Raw genomic sequence first — 14,507 nt, forward strand, 5'->3', positions numbered from 1 at the left:
CTGACGAGAAGGTGATTTGTGCTACGGAGGTTCTTCGGGGATGTGTGCTAGAGATTTTCGGGATTGGATTTCCAATTGATCTGATTCCTATCGCGATGGGGGATGTATGTGTCATCGTGGGCATGGACTGGCTGAGCCGGTTCGGCGCTGTCATTGATTGTGAGCGTCAGTTGGTGACTATACGAGACCCTAGAGGGGGAGCTCTTTCGGTGTACGGCGAGGGTACCCGTTCGGGATCAGCTTTTTGTTCGGCCGCTAGGGCGAGGCAGTGTCTACGGCAGGGCTGTAAAGGTTTTGTGGCGTATGTGATGGATACGCGGAAGGTTTCCGAGAAACCGAAGTCAGTTGAGGAAGTTCCGGTGGTGCGCGAATTTTCAGATGTCTTTCCCGAGGAGTTGCCGGGGGTACCGCCGGTGAGGCAAGTAGAGTTTAGTATTGATCTGGTTCCGGGGGCAGCGCCTATTGCTAAAGTGCCCTATCGTCTTGCACCTCCAGAGATGCAAGAGTTGTCTTCGCAACTCCAGGAGTTGCTGGGAAAGGGATTCATTCGGCCGAGCAGCTCGCCATGGGGAGCACCTATTTTGTTCGTCAAGAAGAAGGATGGTTCACACCGGATGTGCATTGATTACCGGGAGTTGAACAAGCTAACGGTCAAGAACCGTTACCCGTTGCCGAGGATCGATGATTTATTCGATCAGTTGCAGGGAGCATCTTGGTTTTCCAAGATCGATCTGAGGTCGGGTTACCATCAGGTGAGAGTACGGGATGAAGATGTTCAGAAGACAGCGTTTAGGACGCGATATGGGCATTATGAGTTTGTGGTGATGCCTTTTGGACTCACCAATGCCCCGGCTGTGTTCATGGATCTCATGAACAGGGTATGCAGACCGATGTTGGATCGGTCGGTGATCGTATTTATCGACGACATTCTGGTGTATTCGAGATCGAGAGAGCAGCATGAGGAGCACTTGAGGGAGGTCCTTGAGGTATTGAGGTCGGAGAAACTTTATGCAAAGTTCTCCAAATGTGAATTCTGGTTGCGGGAAGTCCAGTTTCTAGGACATGTGGTTAATCAGAAAGGGATATTGGTCGACCCGGCCAAGGTTGAGGCGGTGATGAGTTGGGAGGTGCCGAAGTCACCCTCTGAGATCAGAAGTTTTCTTGGGTTGGCAGGGTATTATCGGAGATTTATCAAGGATTTCTCCAAGATCGCAGTGCCGCTCACCAGATTGACCCGGAAGGGTGTTATGTTCTCATGGGGGCCCGAGCAGCAGACCTCCTTTGAGACACTTCGCCAGAGATTGTGCGAAGCCCCGGTATTAGCTCTCCCAGAAGGGATGGAAGATTTCGTGGTATATTGCGACGCATCGATTTCGGGATTGGGTGCAGTGTTGATGCAGAGGGGTCATGTGATAGCTTATGCATCGAGGCAGCTGAAGCCTCATGAGGCGAGATATCCCACGCATGACTTAGAACTGGGGGCAGTAGTGTTCGCTCTCAAGATTTGGCGCCACTACTTGTATGGGGTTCGATGTACGATATACACGGACCATAAGAGTTTGAAATATTTGATGGACCAACCCAACCTAAATATGCGTCAGAGGAGGTGGTTGGATGTGGTCAAGGATTATGATTGTGAGATCCTGTACCACCCAGGCAAGGCTAATGTGGTAGCCGATGCATTGAGCCGCAGGGCGGAGAGCACTCCATTGCGAGATGTGTGCTTGAGACTGACCGTGATGACTCCTGTATTGGACGATATTCGTAGGGCACAGGCTGAGGCTGTGCGACCAGAAATGCAGAAGAAGGAGCGGGTTGTGGGGTTAGTCTCAGAGTTTGTCAAGGATGGTCGAGGCCTTATGACGTTTCGGGGTCAGATTTGGGTGCCGTTCGTGGGCGGTACGCGTGTTACGTTGATGGAAGAGGCTCATAAATCGAAATTCTCGATCCATCCCGGTGCTACAAAGATGTATTTGGATCTAAGGAAGGAATATTGGTGGCCCTGTATGAAGAGGGACGTGGCATGGTTCGTTGAGAGGTGCTTGACCTGCCGTAGGGTTAAGGCTGAGCACCAGAGACCGCATGGCAAGTTACAGCCATTGGAGATCCCCGAGTGGAAGTGGGAACAGATTACTATGGATTTTATCACCAAATTGCCGAGGACTGCTAGGGGAGTTGACGCAATTTGGGTGATCGTGGATAGGTTGACAAAGAGTGCACACTTCCTTGCCATCAGTGAGAGTTCTTCGGCGGAGAAATTGGCGGAGATATACGGTAGAGAGGTGGTGTCTCGGCACGGGGTGCCGATCTCGATTGTGTCAGACCGTGATGTGCGCTTTACTTCCAGATTCTGGAAGAAATTCCATGAGGAGCTGGGTACTAAATTGCATTTTAGTACCGCATACCATCCCCAGACAGACGGTCAGAGCGAGCGGACAATTCAGACATTGGAGGACATGCTCCGAGCGTGTGTGTTAGACTTCGGGGGTAGTTGGGATGCGTATTTACCATTGGCGGAGTTTTCCTACAACAACAGCCATCATTCGAGCATTGGTATGCCGCCTTTCGAGCTGTTGTATGGTAGGAGGTGTCGGACTCCCATTTGCTGGGGAGAGGTGGGACAGAGAGTGATGGGCAGCACGGAGATTATACTCCAGACGACAGAGCAGATTCAACAAGTGAGACAAAGATTACTGACTGCCCAGAGCCGACAGAAGAGTTACACAGACAGGCGCCGATCCGAGCTTGAATTTCAAGTCGGCGACTTCGTTCTCCTGAAGGTCTCTCCTTGGAAGGGAGTGATTCGATTCAGGAAGAGGGGCAAATTGGGGCCCCGGTATATTGGGCCATTTCGTGTGGTTGCAAGAGTAGGCCGGGTAGCCTATCGGTTGGAGTTGCCAGCGGAGTTGGGTCAGATCCATGACACTTTTCATGTGTCGCAGTTGAGGAAGTGCATAGCCGATGAGTCGGCAGTGGTTCCATTGGAGGATATTCAGGTGGATGCGAGCCTGAATTACGCGGAGAGACCAGTGGCTATCAGGGATCGGAAGATCAAGGTTCTGAGGAACAAGGAAGTACCTCTGGTGTTGGTTCAATGGCAACACCGTAAGGGATCAGAAATGACTTGGGAACCGGAGCGCGAAATGCGGGAGCGGCATCCGGAGCTATTTGCAGAATGAGACTTCGAGGGCGAAGTCTAATCCAAGTGGGGGAGAATTGTAACAGCCCGGAATCTCAGGTATTATTAAAATTATGTTTTTGGGGTGATTTAAGAGGGGACTCGGCGAGTTGGAGCTTAGACTCGCCGAGTAGGATCGCGGACTTGGTCGCGGGTCCGCGACTGGACTCGACGAGTCAGTCATGGACTCGGCGAGTCGACGCTGTTCAGCAGAAACCCTAACCGTTCAGTTTGGATCGTATTTAACGCCTCTTAGGCCGTCATTTTCAGTCTTTTGGTCAATTGAGAGAAACCCTAATCGCTGTGGACGCCTAGAGCAAGGGAGAGAGCTTTGGAACTTGGAAGAATTGGTTAGGCAAGAAGAAGAGGGATTCGGCTAAAGGAATATCAAGGAGGATTGAGTTCTGAGATTGGGGGACACAGAGAGTGCGTTTCCAGGTAATAACTCGGACCATTTATGTTATTTGATGTATTTATGAAATTAGGGTTTATAGAACCCATTTAGTGATTTGATGAAGAAATGCCTTGTTACCCCACGATCATAGTCTTGTATTAGGACCTTTAGAGGTCCAGAAGGTCCCATGCATGTGTACTTCGGGACGAGACCTATGCCAGGAAGCAGTTACTCGTCTGCATGGCATGGACTCGCCGAGTTGTTCTTCAGACTCGGCGAGTAGCTTGAAGATGTGCTGGGACTCGCCGAGTTGTTCATCAGACTCGGCGAGTGGAGTCGGGGTGGCCCCGCGATTCTTCCACGAGGACCTCGTCGAGTCAAGAGGTATACTCGACGAGTAGAAAGGGAATATTCAGGAATCTGTGAGGACGACTAGACTCGCCGAGTCGCCATGGTACTCGCCGAGTCCAGTCGGGTTGACCGTTGACCGTTGACCAGAGTTGACCTAAGTCTGACTTCTTAGGGATAGTCACACTTAGATGATATGAATGTTAATGAGTTATGTAATGTGATAGGAGGGTTGTAGCTCGTCGGTTTGTGCGCGAGTGATTTCAGGAGTTGCTAGCTTTCAGCACTTACGAGGTGAGTCTTCTCACTATACTCCACCCGGAAGGGTTTGACTGTGTGACCGGAAGGTCAAGTATGTTGTGTATTATGTTTATATGCTATAAGTGGTAAGTTAAGTGTTATATGGATATGTATGCTATAAGTGGTAAGTTAAGTGTTATATGGATATGCATGCTATAAGTGGTAAGTTAAGTGTTATATGGATATGTATGCTATATGTGGTAAGTTAAGTGTTATATGTGCTATGTATGATATGTGGGCCGGAAGGCAATATGTTATGGGCCGGAAGGCGATTATGTTATGGGTCGGAAGGCGTTGTAATGAGGACCAGGAGGTCAGGGCCTGGAAAGGCGTATGTGTGTAAGTGTATATTGGGGAACTCACTAAGCAATTATGCTTACAGTTGTTGTGTATGTATGTATTTCAGGTACTAGCGAGGACCGTGGGAAGGCGCCGGCATGATCGATACACACTGAAGATTGTTTTAGGATCTTGGGAGTTTGAATAATTGTATTGACCGAATAATTAAACTATTTATGCCTTGTTTTAATGGAAAATATTATGTTTTAAAAATGAAAAATTTGTCTGAAAAATTTGAGTTGTTACATAAACTGTATATGAACTTTTTACCTATAAATATGTTGGGTAAAGATGGGTAGATGAAAGATGATATATATATATATGATGAGAGATGAAAGATGAAATATGAAATAGATGATAAGAGGCCTTGACTTTAAATATGATCCAGTCGTCTATCAGAGTATAGACGACAACCACAGACTATTCTAGACAGTCCAGTGGAACATTGGTAGACTAACAACCTGTAGGTATTTTTGAATGAAGTGCTACCAGGTGCACTACAACCCCTCATGGTTGTCTTACTGGCATATATTGCTAAGGAATCCCTTGAGCATTATTATCTATCCCGAAGATGATCCTCAGGATAGGTCCCTTGAATTAGATGCTTTAGGGACAGAGAGTGTGGATAACGGGAACGGGTATTCGTGTTGAATGATTTGATGAAAATAAAGAATTTGATTATTGTGGGTTGAAAACCCTATGTGCTCACCAGACTCCCAAGCCTGACCCACTCAATTTCTTGTATTACAGGTAGTGGCACAAGAGCATATGTGTGATGATTATACGAGAGATTTATCAATTATAGGCCATTAGAATAATAGATGTTTGTAAGACTTATGTTATTTCCGTTTATGCTTATGTATTGTATTGACGATAAAATCCCAACGTTTTTAATATAGTTAAAGTACATTTCTTCGGAAACACTTTGATAATATCGTTATCATATTTTGGGAACAAATTCCGCAATATTATTCTTCAAAAGGATACTCTGATTTTTAAATACACCATAAACAAATCGGTCTTTTTTGGCCGTGAAATTAGGGATGTCATAGACGTCGTTCCTCCGGTTGTTTGCCACGTGTCTGGTGCAGAATGGCCAACGCCCCCCCCCCCCCCTTTAGAAGGTATACACGTTTTGATGTTCTTTATATCCACACATAACTATCGATGAGCACTACAACTTTCATTTAGACTCCGTCGGTTAATTCTCACTTTACTTTAATTTTATACTTTTAAAGGGCTTAGACTATTAAAACCCGTATAAAAATCATAACTCTTTCATATGAACTCCGTTTTCGACTTTCTTTATATCGATGGGTTCATATTTACGAGATCTTCAACTCTCGTTTACATTGCTTTGACTAAAACTCAACCGATTTAAATTTTGATTTTGTGTCGCACATTGTTATACTAAAACTTCGAACAATCATAACTTCCTCATACAAAGTCAGATTTAAGTGTTCTATATATGCACGCTCTTGCTTTTACATTTACTACCACTTTCGTTTGAATTACTTAGGCTAATAATCAACATATCTGTGATTCGTATTTTACGACATACTTTTCCATATAGGACTGAACGCAAACCTTCAAACAATCGTAACTTCTTCACGCGAAGTCATATTTGAGCATTCCTTACACCTATGGAATCATCATTGTGACTACTACAACTTTATCAAGATTATATATCATGAATAATATTTTAACGAAAATGTTATTTCTATTGCTTAGTGAAAAATGATCTTTATAGTCTTGTAACGCGCACGGCTAACAATTATCCTATTCGATGATTAAATTATTCAATAACATGAATAAATTTTATTATAATTACTCAAATAATCTAGCGCTAACTTACAGACATTACTCATTTGACACGACATCATCCTTTTTATTGAGAAGACTTAGTATGGTACCCTCACTATAGTGTTGTGTAGGAATGCAATGCATCCAAACATTTTCCATAAGAAATTCAACGGGAACGCAAAAACATCTTAAAAAATATGGGGAAAAAAATAATAAGCACTTTAAAAAACAACAATAAACAAACGTTGTGACGGTAGACAACACCAGTTGGACAAGAAAACATCATTATCAGGCAAAACACACACACTGGGAAAATAATCACTTCATCCTTGATACGAACCTACCATTTTCGATCCCAAAACCACATGTATACAAAAATAAACCCTATAAACATAAGGAGTTATCTCATACAGAGGTAACCTCTTTTCAGACTATATCTACCTAAATTTTCCATATCTATCTCATCATATACTAACTTGACCGACAATATATTTCCACGATGTTTCTTGGAGTATGATGAACCTTGTTTTTTTTTTTCTTTAAGTGTTCTCAACTTCTGTTTAGGTTTATATCACCCAAAGACCTGGTCAAACCTTGTATTCCCTACCCGATTGCATCGTATGATATTAATTAGTTTGTTTTAATCTAGTTTTATTTGTTTATTCATATATAGTGTTGATTGTAATTAAACAAATATTTAAAACTTAATGATTCATTTAAATAATTTTTTGAGGAAGAAACTGCAATACAACAAAGATTTGGGTGTGATTCATTAGTATATAAAGTCCAAGGGTCAAACTTGTAAGAAGCAAACAAAGACGCAACTAAACAGAAACCATATAGATCGCCTAGGACTCTCCGTAACGCGTTTTCAAGATATCGATCTCACCAAATCGCACTTTCTCTCGCTCCATCTTCAAATCCGTTTTGATGGACCAAGAATCGGTTAGTTTTTCTTCTCTTTTCATTTTCAGATCTCGTAACAATTTTCATTCTTTCAACCATCTGAGATGATTTTTCAAAACTTTCTTAGATCTGCGTATGTTAGTTTTGATCCATTAGGTTTCTCGTGCTCTAATCTAGGGTTCTAAGCATGTTTTAACCGATGACTACACTCATGCTGAACATTCGTTTGTTTATCTCCAAATTGAGTTGATTTTATGTACTTAACCGATTCCCATCTTCTGCGATGCGTAATCGTTTCTGATTTAGCTAATTGATCTGTTGAAGCTGTGAGCCCTGTACTTGTAATGAATGCGAGCTCGAATAGTTCAATAGGGAGTAAAATTTGAGGTATTTTAAGTTGAAATGAAACTCCGATTTGCTATATCAATTCATTCGCATTATAATTGGAACCTGATAAGTGTGTTCTTGTTTAGATATTCAACGCTTTTAATTCAATTAAGTCTGGAACTTCTTCTGAATCTGTGATTATGCTTAATTCATGTTATATCCTGTTTCTTCCCTTCTTTCTTCTCATTTCTCCATCATAACAAGTGAATCTGCCTGTGCTAATCATTTTCTGGAGCTCTGATTCGCTGCTAAAACATCATAAAAACTGATGCTTGATCATTGTTTTCTCAAGGTTGTGGAAGCGAAGGGATTCAACCCAGGATTGATCGTTTTGCTTGTTGTGGGAGGACTACTGATAACGTTTCTTGTTGGAAACTATGTGCTTTACATGTATGCGCAGAAGACTTTACCTCCAAGAAAAAAGAAGCCAGTCTCCAAGAAGAAGTTGAAGAGGGAGAAACTGAAGCAAGGTGTTGCAGTTCCTGGAGAATAGATTATGAAAAGATTCGAACTATAATATGATCATGTTAGTGTCCAGTATCTTCTTCTTTGTTGTGAGATGTTTGCACTATTGTTAGTTTTGTTTGTGCTTTTCTAATGGTAATAATCACTTTATTACTTCTTTTTGTTTTGCCTCCTATTTTCCTTTCTCCTACATTTGAAAACTCAAATGTCATTACAAAATGGGTTTGGAAAGTGAGAATTGTTAAGTCAAAAGCATCTAAAAAGGTACCCTTTTGGGGACTTAGTTTTATGGTTGCCCAAAAAAAACCCTTTTATAACCATTGTTATGCTTTTAGTTTTTTGGACATACCTAAAATGGGTACCCAAAAAGTTTACCCTTTTAGTACTTAACTTAACTTTTGCTTAAATTGGGTTGAGTCTTGACACTAAGAAACAAAAAACAAATTCTGAAGATACCAATGAAACTTGAACAATTAGTTAAATAACAGGCTATGGAATTGGAAATTGTGGCTCGTTTGAAGATATTTTCGGTTCAAATATCTTCAAACGGGTTGGTAGTTAATGCAACGCTCTAAGTAAATTGGTCCTTAGCAAGATAAAGTAAAAGTGAAATACAAATTAAACAAATTTGTTTTCTTGAATCAAATAAAATTTGATTTGATTTGATTTTAAACTACGAAAAAATGAGTATTAAGAGCTAATTGCCTAAAAATACAAAATGATATCCGTGACTATGTGTTGGTTGTAATATCGTATTCATGTTTTATGTTGTGTTGTCAAATTTGTTGGGGTCATTTTCGGCTTACTAGTTGTACTACAATATGGTATTCATGGTTTATGTTGTCTTGTCATATTTGTCGGGGTCATTTTCGGCTTAGTAGTTATACTAGAAGGCATTGATAAATCTTGTGCTAATTCTTGTTATAATGTTTCCTTTTAGAAAAATTAAATATCGTTTTATTTTTCTTCTTGCTTATAAGTGTCTTAAAATATTATTAATTTTATCAAACTGTGACATTTGTTATCATTTATTTTACATAAAATAATGCAAACAATATTTCAATTCTAACATGCTAACATGCATCAGATTTACAACAAAAAAAAAAAAAACAAAGTATATTGTTTTTATAAGTCCATACATAGTTACGCAGCTAGTTCTTTATGGATGACAAAACTAATTCTTTTGAAAACAATATTCGTGGATCTAGGGGATATAACATTAACCCGTTGGACTCTATTGGGAGTTTCATTGCCTATAGTGCGAGACAACCAGATATATCAAATGCGAAAGGTATAAAACACATGTTGATTTTCAATGCATGCATTTTCGTATTTTGTCACTTTGCACGCGATGACTTTCAAAGCAGCATGTCTCGCTGTGAAACCCTAACTCCGCAAACCCATGAGAGGGGAGACCCCAGTAAGACCCACACAAGCGTGCTTCCCTCCCACCCATTCGAAGAGCAAAATGTCAGTCAACCTTGTGTGGATCTTCCATTGAACGGGTTAGTCAAAAAGTTCACAGCTGCTTCTTTCTTAACGGAAATATCGGCAAGCCAACAAACATCAAAGAGAACATCCGTAACCATATCATGTCGGTATTTGAAGTCTGGGAGCTCTCTACAATGAATCACATGTTCCCCAAAGGTGTTCAAACATGCCTTGCAGAAAACTAGACATATCTCGTCAAACGGGAATAGAGGAATCATGAGGCAATATTGAAGGATAGTATAGTATTCCACATGATACATATGATGTCCAAGACCATCAATAGGGATAGTTAGCAAGAAAATCCTAAGCATGAGGTGTTTGAAGACACTCAAAAACCGCTTTATGGGTAACAGACATGTCTAAGTCGACTTCCACATCCTTGACGATTTTGTTAAAAATGGCACACGTCAATGCTTTTTGGGATTTAGGGGGTGTCCTTATTAGTGAAATCTCTACAATTGAATCTTGGAATCGTATCACGAAGACGAGCCAAAGCACAAAGGTAATCAGAGTCCATCCATACATGCTATTGTCACATAAGATGTGATCTTGTAATGTCCAAGATTAGACCCCTCGAGGCTACAAATACATAGGAGGAAACCTCATTTAGTGAGTACAAACCCAAAACACCGAATCAAATAGGTAAAGAAGCCAATCCTCAATGGATGTCTACAAAGAAATGGCCACTACAAACCACAATATCCTTGATAGACCTGTGTAATCCTTTGTTAAAGAACAAAGTTGCCTCATCTATATGCTTAGGTTGGCATCTCCTTAAACAAAATAAATGTTTTGCAGTGTCCATACCTGATCAAAACTAAAGGAGCTTACTATGTGGGTCACATAGTTGTGGAAGAAGACTCATCAAATCAACAACATTGACAACTCTCTTCATGTCCATCTCACTAATAAACCTCGTGTCTCTACTACCGACCCCCTGTAACACTTGGTTCTTTGTGCTTTTCGATCTAGACCCTTGGGGAGTGGAAGATTTGGTGGATTTGGTCCTTAGGGGGCAAAAGTTTCAATTTTGGAAAAGATGGAGTACGATGGGCGTCCTCATGAAGAAGGATCGTGCATCTCTCCATGTATGCTAGGCGTACGTGGAGTATGCTTAGCGTATGTGGGCCGATTGGAAACCCTACTTTTAGGGGTTATACCCTATATAAGCCATAAGTTAGCCTCTTTTGGCTTTGGTTAACCAGCCTCCATACCCTTTCAAACCCTAATTCGTTCTTTGGCCTTTTGTGATGCTTTTAATCTCTTGAGAAGCTTTTGGTGGGTGTTGTGCATCTTGATGTAGTAGAAGAAGAAGCTTGAAGACTTTCTTTAGAAGAGAGCCTTGAGATCCAACTTAAGCACCTTCATTTCGTAGCTTGTGAGGTATAAAGTTCAAAGCTTGTCATCTTATTTCTTAGATCTAGTCTTTGGCTCATTTTTTTGTCATTTTAGGTCTCTTTGGTTGGTGGTTGTGTGATAAGGTCGTTTTTGGAGCTTATCCTTGTAGATCTGGACATATGAAGGATTTCTAAAGCATAAAGGTGCATACATTATGGTGTTTTTGGTCTCATGCATGTATTAAGTCATTTATTAAGCTCTTTTGAGCTCTAGAGACCCCATTAAGCAATGCATGCACATAAATTTGGCAACTTTATGTGATTAACCAACTTAAGGAAGTCAAATCTGAGCGTGGGTCGTGGTCTTAATCGATTAAGAGCTAAATTGGAAAAGTTAGCATAGCTGGTGAGTACACAGGATGTACAAGTATGTACGTTGCACGTACAATCCCTTTAAGATGTACGTTGAGCGTACAAGATGAGTATGCCCCGCGTACTCAACAGGTTGGATTTGGTTTGTTTTGGGCTTCGGTTTTGGGATAGGGTGGCCTTGGTTGTCTTGGGCCATTTTGGGCCTTCAGAATTCTATGGTTGGGTTGTTTAGATTTTGTTGGACTCCCTTGGGAGAAGGCCCATGAAAGGGATTGGGCCTAATTTCAAAAATTGGGTCATATTTGGGCTTTGGATGATTATTTTAGATTTTGGGCTTTTTGGATAATTGGATTGGGCCTTGGCCTTGGGCCAAGTTAAAGGAAGGGTAAAAAGGTCTTTTACCCTAATTTGGACTCCTAGTGTGAGTCAGGACCCAATTATTAATTTGATGTTATTTTGGTAATGGACAGTGCGGGACTTTTAGTCGATCCGCAGTCAGAGATTATCAATGGGTTTTAGCTGTCTGAGGTAAGTCTCCTTACTATATTATAGGTTGAAGGCACCAATGCTGGTCTATTGGCTTATTTATTATTGAAAGACCAAGGGGTGGTCCTTGGCACTGTATGAAAGACCCGGAGATGGCTCCTAGCAACTATGTATGCAAGACCAGGGTTCGGACATTGGCTGTTAAGTAGATAGTTAGTTGTAGATTGTATGCTAGTTGTCTTTGTGATGCTTGTATGGAAGACCGGGAGGTAGCTCCTAACACTTATTTGTAAGACCCAGGGTATTGACCCCGACTTGGCATTGAAAGACCATGATACGGCTCATGGCATAATGGCAAGACTATGGCTGGCAGATAACACTATCTCTATTACATGCATGTTATGTATGATATGTGGTATTTTGGGGAACTCACTAAGCTTGTGCTTACAATATGTTGTTTATGGTTTCAGGTACTTCCAGTTCAAAAGGGAAGGGCCCGACTTGATCGCAATGTATACACCATGTATTCCACAACTTAGTGATTTTGGGATTGTACTCTCATAACTATTTAATTATGATATATTTTTAAATGTTTGAGTAAAAGATAATTGATGTTTTGATCATATTGAAAATGAAAATTACTGTTGGATTAGTGTCTAAGTCCATAACTGTTTTGGTATGTACTTGACCCGATTATGAGCATGGTCCTTTTGGGTTGCCTTCACTATAGCAATATGTAGGATGATTTAAGGAGAGAAAGGTTTAAATATGATTTATTAATATATTATGAGAATAATATATATTAAAGGAGAAATCATATTGTTTAATTAATATTAGTCAAGAATTAATTGTTAATTAATTTTGTGGCTAAAAGAGATTAATTAAACTTAGGGGACTGAAGTTGTAATTATAAGATAATTATAATTGGGCTATGGATCACCAAATAATATATAGGTTGGACGAATTCTATGGGTAGCCCATTAGAAATCGTCCAAGGGATATGTTTAAGGAGTCCATGGGCTGCTTAGGGCCTAAGCAGTCAAATTAGGGTTTCCTAGTTGTAAACCCTAATAGCCTACATGTATATAAAGGGCCCCTATGCCCCAAAAACGTGAATAAGTCTTCCATTAGGGTTTCCAGCCGTTTTTGGTGCCTCCTTTTCTTCTCCTCTTCATCCAAGTTGCATATGGTGTTTGTGACTCCATTAGAGGTACTACACTTGTGGTACTTGCTTTCAAGAGCTAAGGAAATTCAAGGAACTAGTTGTTATTGCTATATAACAACAAAAGGTATGTATTCTAGCTTTATATATGAATTTCGAAAATTATAGTAGCATGCCAGGTTTCTTTTTGTGTTCATAAAGCTGTATAACTAATAGTGAAAACATAGATCCAATACTAGGGTTGCATGCACACATAGGATTGTTTGTATTAAACCCATCAGTGGTATCAGAGACATTGGTTTTTGTTTTCAATTAGCTTTTATTCAAATTTATGAACTTGACATATTAGGGTTTATGGCTAATGAACCCTAAAGGCTAGGTATTTTTCGCAATTAGGGTTGCTAAACCCTAGATGGCGATTTTTGCTAGGGTTTCCCAAATCCTTTCCTTAGCCTCCAAGATTTTGAAATCTAGGGTTTTCCAACCCTTGGATTTCGAAATTACCTCCTTCCCCAAGGTTAGATCCTAAATTTTAGGGATTTGGATAATCCCATATCTTGTAATTATCTTTTAATTGTTAAATATGGTAATTAAAGATCTTGAATTATCCCATCCCTTATTTTCGATATTTAGAGAAGGATTCAAGGGATTTGGATATCTTAGATGTATAATTGGTAATTATCCTCATGATCTAGATAATCCCTTGTGATTTAATAATTTAAATTAATTGTTTAATTTATGGTAATTATTAAATCAACAGTTTTAATATTTAAAATTTTAATTTTAATGTCTCAAATTCAAAAATTTTAAGTGAGATTAAAACCTAATTGTTTTGAAGAGTTTCAAAACTTGCCCTCAAGTTTTGGAATTTAAATTGTTGATTAAAAGTTAATTTTGAAAGTCTAAAATCCAAAACCCTGATTTTGAAAAGTTCAAATTAAACCCTTATGGTTTTATTAAATTAATTAAGTGTATAATTAAAAGAGATTTAATAAATCCATAATGATTTTGGTTAATTAAAAGTATAATTTAAACCACCTAGTATTTTAAAAGTGTAAAATACACCCTTATACTATATATAACATTAAAAGTTTAATATTATATATGTATAACAAAAAATTCAGTCTTACCGTTAGTAGGCCTCATTCACGAAGCTAGTCTATAAGGGGTGTTTAAGGAAATTGCCTATAAAATGGTGATTGAATGGGTATCCACTCTTACCCACCGCACTCTTGACTAGTGGAGGGTCGTTAGCCGAATGGGTAGGATAGGACAGAAACCTTCCATTATAAGTATAATGAAGTACAAAGTAACTAAATGCTTTTTCAAATTCCCAAATCATAGTTACTTTAGGCAAAAGGTGAAATTGTATGCTAACCCATGGAATTACACTTCGTACCCTTGTCAAACGTTAGTGGAGCGTGTGTGGTTAACCGGCACACTAATTTGGGGATGACATTAGTAGCGAAGGGTGACTCGATGTTTGTTATAGATCAATGGAGCGTGTGTGGCTAACCGGCACATTGATTAGGTGATAGT

At 40.0% G+C, this 14,507-nt stretch overlaps 1 protein-coding gene across 1 annotated transcript; it reads left to right on the forward strand.

Moving 5' to 3' along the window:
- Window positions 1-7,172: 7,172 nt before the first annotated feature.
- Window positions 7,173-8,273, forward strand: LOC111893089 (DNA-binding protein S1FA2). Its single transcript, XM_023889167.3, has 2 exons — window positions 7,173-7,307; window positions 7,948-8,273. Exons 1-2 carry the CDS (start codon window positions 7,293-7,295, stop codon window positions 8,146-8,148), a joined length of 216 nt encoding a protein of 71 aa, XP_023744935.1. The 5' UTR covers window positions 7,173-7,292; the 3' UTR covers window positions 8,149-8,273.
- Window positions 8,274-14,507: the final 6,234 nt, after the last annotated feature.

Source organism: Lactuca sativa, chromosome 6 (assembly GCF_002870075.4).
Source record: "Lactuca sativa cultivar Salinas chromosome 6, Lsat_Salinas_v11, whole genome shotgun sequence".
NCBI lineage: Eukaryota > Viridiplantae > Streptophyta > Magnoliopsida > Asterales > Asteraceae > Lactuca > Lactuca sativa.